The sequence below is a fragment of the Alligator sinensis genome, unplaced genomic scaffold (genome assembly GCF_000455745.1).
Source record: "Alligator sinensis unplaced genomic scaffold, ASM45574v1 scaffold473_1, whole genome shotgun sequence".
Taxonomy (NCBI): Eukaryota; Metazoa; Chordata; order Crocodylia; family Alligatoridae; genus Alligator; species Alligator sinensis.
The window spans coordinates 1,383-7,718 of record NW_005843025.1 but is presented as its reverse complement, the minus strand read 5'-3'; the positions used below and the strand labels follow the sequence as shown (position 1 = coordinate 7,718).

The 6,336-nt window shown below is 40.1% G+C and overlaps 1 protein-coding gene across 1 annotated transcript in view; it reads left to right on the top strand.

Annotated features, from left to right (window-relative positions):
* The window catches only part of LOC102379564 (transmembrane and TPR repeat-containing protein 4-like), a gene marked incomplete at its 3' end in the record, with an annotated part of 31,944 nt that extends 25,961 nt beyond the window's left edge, over positions 1–5,983 (top strand). The window contains exons 6-7 of the mRNA XM_025193200.1: positions 2,661–2,758; positions 5,891–5,983. Of these exons, the coding sequence (XP_025048985.1) occupies positions 2,661–2,758; positions 5,891–5,983 (191 nt within the window). The remainder of the gene's footprint in view (positions 1–2,660; positions 2,759–5,890) is intronic.
* Between the last annotated feature and the right edge of the window lie 353 nt (positions 5,984–6,336).

The window sequence follows — 6,336 nt, the reverse complement described above, 5'->3', positions numbered from 1 at the left end:
AGCCCCTCACCATCCAGCCCCAAGTACGGCTGTTGCAACCTTAGATCCTAAACTGTCCAGTAACTGTAGGAAAAACCTAGGTTCAATTAATTCCACAGCAGGAGGCACACTGTATGCAAAATTACTTAGGCATGTCAGCCTGTCAATCTGAATAGATGACCACCCCAACATTGTTTCTCTTTAAAAAAAACAAACAAACAAAACCAAACCCTTGTGGGTTTTCCATTGAATCTCTTGGGCTTTCAGACTTACCTACTTCTAAGAAGGGGCAGCCTGGAGATCCTTTTATAAATATATGGAAACACTAGATTTCTAACTTTCAGAACAGAAATGTAACACACACTGTGCTTCTTTGGCATGCTTACAATCTTCCCCATCTGCTAGGGTGGCACTATGCCCACTCACAATATGGTGTACTAGTTTCAACTAGGCACAGGTGCCAACCAAAGATTGGTTTCGTTTTCTGACAGAAGATCTTCCTAGTGGGAAGCAGTGCAGTATTAGGGGAATGTGCTTCATTAAACTGATTGTCTCTGTTGGCATGTCTGTATCTTATAATAATAATTAGCACTTATATAGTGCTTTAAATTTTCAAAGCCTTGTTCAAAAATTAATTGATTAATGGCATTACTAAATTCCTGTCTTCTGTATCTAGTTTTCTAGGCTAGCTCACTACCGTTTTTTTCTGCACAGAAGAAAAAGTATGTGCACATATTGACCCAAAAACAAACACAAGATAATATTTTCTTTATCATTGGAAGTCTCCCTCCATGAAACTTATTCGCAAACTAATTAAATTTCATAATATTACATCTCAGTCTCTGACAACATTGTCCTTTAAAGACCACTAGAAGAAATAAAGCAACTAAAATTTTAGTTTTGTAAGAGAGAAGCTTGATATTTATTTATCATTTCATGCTGGGCATTTTCACTACCTTGGAATGCTTCTGCTTAAGCCTATGTATACCTCACATGCTTAGGCAATTCTTCTGAAAACTGGAAATGTGCACGTGATAGTGATTCTGTCTCTTATGTAAAAAAAAAAACAAAAAAAAAACAAAACCAATAGTGGCAAATGCCAAGTGGGTGAGATGGCAACATCTACCTTGTGTTGTAAAAATTTGAGCTGGATTTCCCTCTGCATCAGCACAATACAGAGAAAATAAGGCTAGAGAAAAGTACCAAGGAGCTATCAAGTTGAAACTTTTTAAACTAAGTAAATCTAGGTAAATTGGGTAAATCTAGTCACTCCGTACATGTTTCTGTTCCAGACTACTATAACCCTTCAGCTGGCTAGGAAGAGCCAGATTCAACAAAATGTTCAGTGATGTCAACTTAAGAATGTATTTGCCTAATTTAATATTAGTTGCTCATAAATTGTACAAATTTCAAAAATCCTTGCATACAAAGTTTAGCTTTCAGATTCTCTACCTATAATGAGTTACTATCATTTAAGTTAATAAAGAGCTTTGTGGATCTTACTTATGCAAGGGATCATATGTGCTGAATGTTATTGTTATTGAGGGTTTTTTGTGTGGACAGATTCTATCCTGCTGTAGAATATCATAATTCACTTCAGCAGAAGAGTCTGGTAGGATGAAATGTCGTATCAAACTATATTTGTGTATCAAAAAATAGGACAGGAAAAAGAAAACAAATCAATCCCTTTTCCCTTTAGACCCCCCCCCCCCAAAAAAAAAAACCCATATCAAAACAAAAACCAAAATCAAAACTTGAATTTTGAATTTAATTGTTTCCAAAGTATTTTTATTCAGACACAGAATATGAGAAGACACGACACTAAATTTTATAAGCAATCATGTTTTGTTCTATTTAAAAAAAATCAAATGTACCTCTGAAGTCTAAGCCATATGATATAAATCTAATACATACAATATATATTTCTATGATGCTGATGGGCTATGATGGGGATAAAATATATACCTACTTGTGGTGTCCTGCATCAGCTGTCAGTGATTGTACTACCTTAAAGACTCCCATTCACAGTAGTATCTCCTGTCTCTCTTGCCCTCGCTCTCACCTTACTAACCCCAGAGTTCTCATGTGGCTGTAACCCGTGCTTCCTGATTGCAGATGTTAACTTCTTCACTATGGGCCCTTCACCCGAACTGGCATTAATGGGTTCCATCACGTTACATTGCAGTATTAATGAAACGTGATGATATACCTGCTAAACTCAGCAGTTTTAGAGGTGCTTTTAGCTCCTTGTGCTTTTGCAGATTAAGCAACAGTTAAAATGGGAATCATATGGCTGACACTTCATATGTTCATTAGGAGGATTTTTGCTTTCTTCTCTGGTAGCTTGAGAGAGTTGCCGTTAATAACTGACCTGTAGCCAAGGATGATACATTTGTGTCTAATGATTGGACTTTGCAGAAATATGTTGTAGAAACCTGTATGGAGCCACAGAATGTCTACCAAAGGGGGAGATTCCTAATGCATCTGTGGTCTACTACTAAATCCCTGGGGCCAATGAACAAATGCCAGCATATTGTTGTTCATCCCTTCTACACCTCTCACTTGGCAGGGTAGAGAAGATTTTAAGAGAAAGTAAACAGTATTGCATTTTTAAAAAGTTGTTTCTAATGCCAACTTGAATATTATATAAGCCTAAATTATGTCATATTTTACATTGACAGATAAAGAAGGAAACCATTTTTCTGTATTTTGGGTGCTGGTGAGCGTTCTCCTAGGTGCAATAGCCATGCTGTGCAAAGAACAAGGAATTACAGTACTGGTAAGGGTTCTCATAAAAGCTAGATTCAGCATCCATAAGCTACTTCTTATGTAGAAAGTGGAGAAAGCTTCTCCACATCTGATTGCATATTCCCTTTCTGCATGTTATCCCTAGCACTTACCAGTGAGGCTCAGTAATAGCCACCTTCTGTGTTGGCTGGTCTGGCATGGCTTTCCAGCCCCCCCGCCCCCCAATTTCTGATCCCATTGTAACTTACATCAGTGTTAAAAGTCTGTGGCATGCATTACATTTATGGCATGAGTAACATGTTAATTGTGCCATAAATAGCAACATGCCACATATTCAGCCAATTTATGGTGCTATGAAATGGCCAACCATCCACAAGATATTGTACATGAAATGTCTGGCAGTCCAGGGTCTGGAACCTATATGGGAGTTCATGATGCCAACAATTGTTGATGGTCATTTTAGGACTGGGGACAGCCTCAATCCAATCCCAGCAATGAGCTGTCTGGCAGGTGAGTTGCCAGGTTTCCAGCTGGGGGAGCCAAGGGCCCCACTTCCCCCAGTGGAAACCTTGCAACTCTTGCATTTGGCAATTTTTAAAACTACATTTAAAGTGTCAGGTTTCACCAAGGCCAGAGACTCGCTTCAGCCCAGTACTTCAAAGTTCCTAGCCCCACAGCTCCTCAGCCTAAGGGTTTCTGGAGCTCCTCAGCCTAAGGGTTTCTGGAGCCAGGGCTGGCAGTCGGAGGTACTGGTATTGATCACTGATGCATATTGATGTATGCATCGTGCCAGGTCTCCAGCTGGCTCTGGGGCTGTCCAGAGCCAGGGCTGACAGTCATTAGTTTGTTGACCCTGGCCTCAGACAACCCAAGTTTTAGAACTACTTTCAGCCCAATCCTTGAGGGCTGTGGACAGCCCTGTTGCACAGTTAGGATCTGAGGAATTTTATGCCCCATCTCAAACACATCACATCCTGCCATGCACCCCAATTACTCCATTATTTTAACATTAGCCAGGTGCTCATGATGGGTGCAAATTATACTGGGGTAGGTGTTTTTGTTTGTCCCTGCCCTCATGCTCACTGTTTAGGCAGATCTGCAAAGCTAGTGGTGATGCAGTTCATGAAGAAGGACATAATTAACTGAAAAAGCAGTTTATAGAAACCTGCTCTTTTTTTCTTTATGACACTGCCTGGTTATAAATAGTTCTTCCGCTTATGTATAATTTTTGTTGATTCTCTTTTCATTTTGTTTTTTATTTAAAGACACAGCTAGGTAAATGGCAGCATTCTGGGAGGCGGGGAGGGGATTCATGTACTCCTGCATTTTCTTACTCAACTGAGGTCATCCTGTTTGTAATGACACCGTCAGACTCCTGAGATGCACAATTGGGATTTATTTTTATAGCTGGGGAATGGCCTTGACTGTAACTGGAAGGGTCAGAGCATCAGAAACAGGAGTTTGTAAGCAACAAATATCCTCTTGTCCTTGCTTATAAAGAGAAAACAAATTGCAGAAAACATCCTAGAGCACGAGGGCTGCCTATACACGTGATTGGGGTGAGGCGTTGTTTTAATCAGAGCAGTTCCCAGAGACCTGCTCTAATTAAAATGTCTCACTGTCATGTATTTTGAGCCCCCGTGCATTTAAAAAATGGTCATGGGACGCTTTATCTAAACCTCATTGACTGAGGTTTAGATAAAGTGGCCCCGCAGCCATTTTAAGACGTGCAGGGGTTTCCACACATGATGATGAGGCGACACTGGAGCATTCTAATTAGAACATGAAGCAAACCTGATTAATCCTGTCTGCTCTGACACATGTGAACTAGCACATGTATAGGCAGCCGAAGAGAACTGTTTTTTAAATGTAGCTATCACTGAAAAAATAAAAGCATCTCTGTTTCTCATAGTGACTTGAAAATAAGGTTCTGTAGTATCCTCCACACTTGGGATCTTCTTCAGAGAGGAACTTTGTTGTTGTTGCTGCATCTTTTTATATATATTTATCCTCGGGATGAGGGAAAACAGGTTTAACAGTCAAAAGCAGCACAGGCCAGAGGGAGTAAAAATGAGGGGTCAAAAAGGATCTTGTGAAGCATACAAAAAAGGAAATTGTCCCATGAAGAATATCCCTTTACAACAGGACTCCTGCCTACTTTCCTTTCTCAGTGAGCCAGCAACCTTATGCTGCCAGTGACTCCAAGCTCCATGCCAGATTCCATATGTTCCCTCTAGCTGTTAGAAAGAGACGGAGCCCCTCTACTAGAACTGTTTCTCTCCTAGCTCCCTTTAGGCTTTAGAACACTAGCAAACCCTGAAGGTATTAGGGTATTAGCTGTATAGCTCTGGTATGTAAAGATTCCTGAATGTTTTTGGAAGGGTAGGAAAGCTGCTTAAAGTGGAATTTGCAATTCAGTTAGCATGTTGAAATAAAAGGGTCACTAGAGGCAGATGGGCAATGGTGAAACTGAGATCAGAATATGATGCCAACAGAAGTCCATTGACTTCAGTGGAATTATTCCTGATTTTAATAATTTTATTTTTATGGTTTCATCCTGCAAAGTGTTGAATACTTTCAAATCTTTTTGAGGTTTCTAGAAATAGATGCCATAGAGAACTTTGCCAGAGGTTCTGAGCACCTTGCAATTTCAGACACTTTCACTGGTAGAATCTCAAACCGTACCGAGATTGGAGTCTCTCTAACTTTGTCTAGCCTTGCTGTGATAATCTGTATGCCATTGCAAAGAAAAAGGTGGTTGAATCCATACAGCTCCTACCTTATTAGACTACTAAGACATGTTGACAAGAGCAAGGATGGCAGGGAGGAAGTGGGGCAGTATCTTTATGTTCCTGCCACACATGCACAGGCTGGCATAGCATGGGGGTGTTTGCTACACTTCCAGAAACGCTAGAGCAGTTGGGATGCTCCACCTGCAGGTTGAAGGCCACAGAATAATAATCTGCTCCTCTGAGGCAGGGTTCTTTCCTTCCCCTCTGACAATGACTCCATATTACTGCCTGTATCAAAATGTTTCCAGAGTTTGCATCCATTTATAATCATAATTAAGATGAGCATTGATTCAGTGTAGAAGTAGCATTTTATAACAACTGTTTAAAAATGTAATTATTTCTTCTTTCTCCTCCTTCTGCTGGTTATTTAGGGTTTGAATGCCGTATTTGATGCTCTGGTGATTAGCAGACTAGATATTTTGGAGCTTGTTCACAAGGTACTGCATAAGAACAAGTCACTGGAGGTGAGCATGCTTCATTTCTGATCAGTCTTGCTATCCTGACAATCCTATCCTACAAGAGAAAGATGCCATTTTATAGTCTTATGTAAATTGGGAGTTAAAAACTAGATGCAATTTTAGGGTAAGCAAAACAAGGCAATGATCCAGAACCTCTTTGCAGTGACAGTGGTAGTGTGCTTGGGTTTTGTCTGGATACAGCAGTGATTGCACTCCATAGATTTTTCTTACAACAGTATTTAAAAAGATGCTGCCTAAGTATTGGGAAAACTGGTTACTGTGTGTAGTAGAGATGAGACCATTCTCCCCGGTCAATAACGAGGCAACAAAAATTGATGCTGAACATCTCTCTCTGTCAA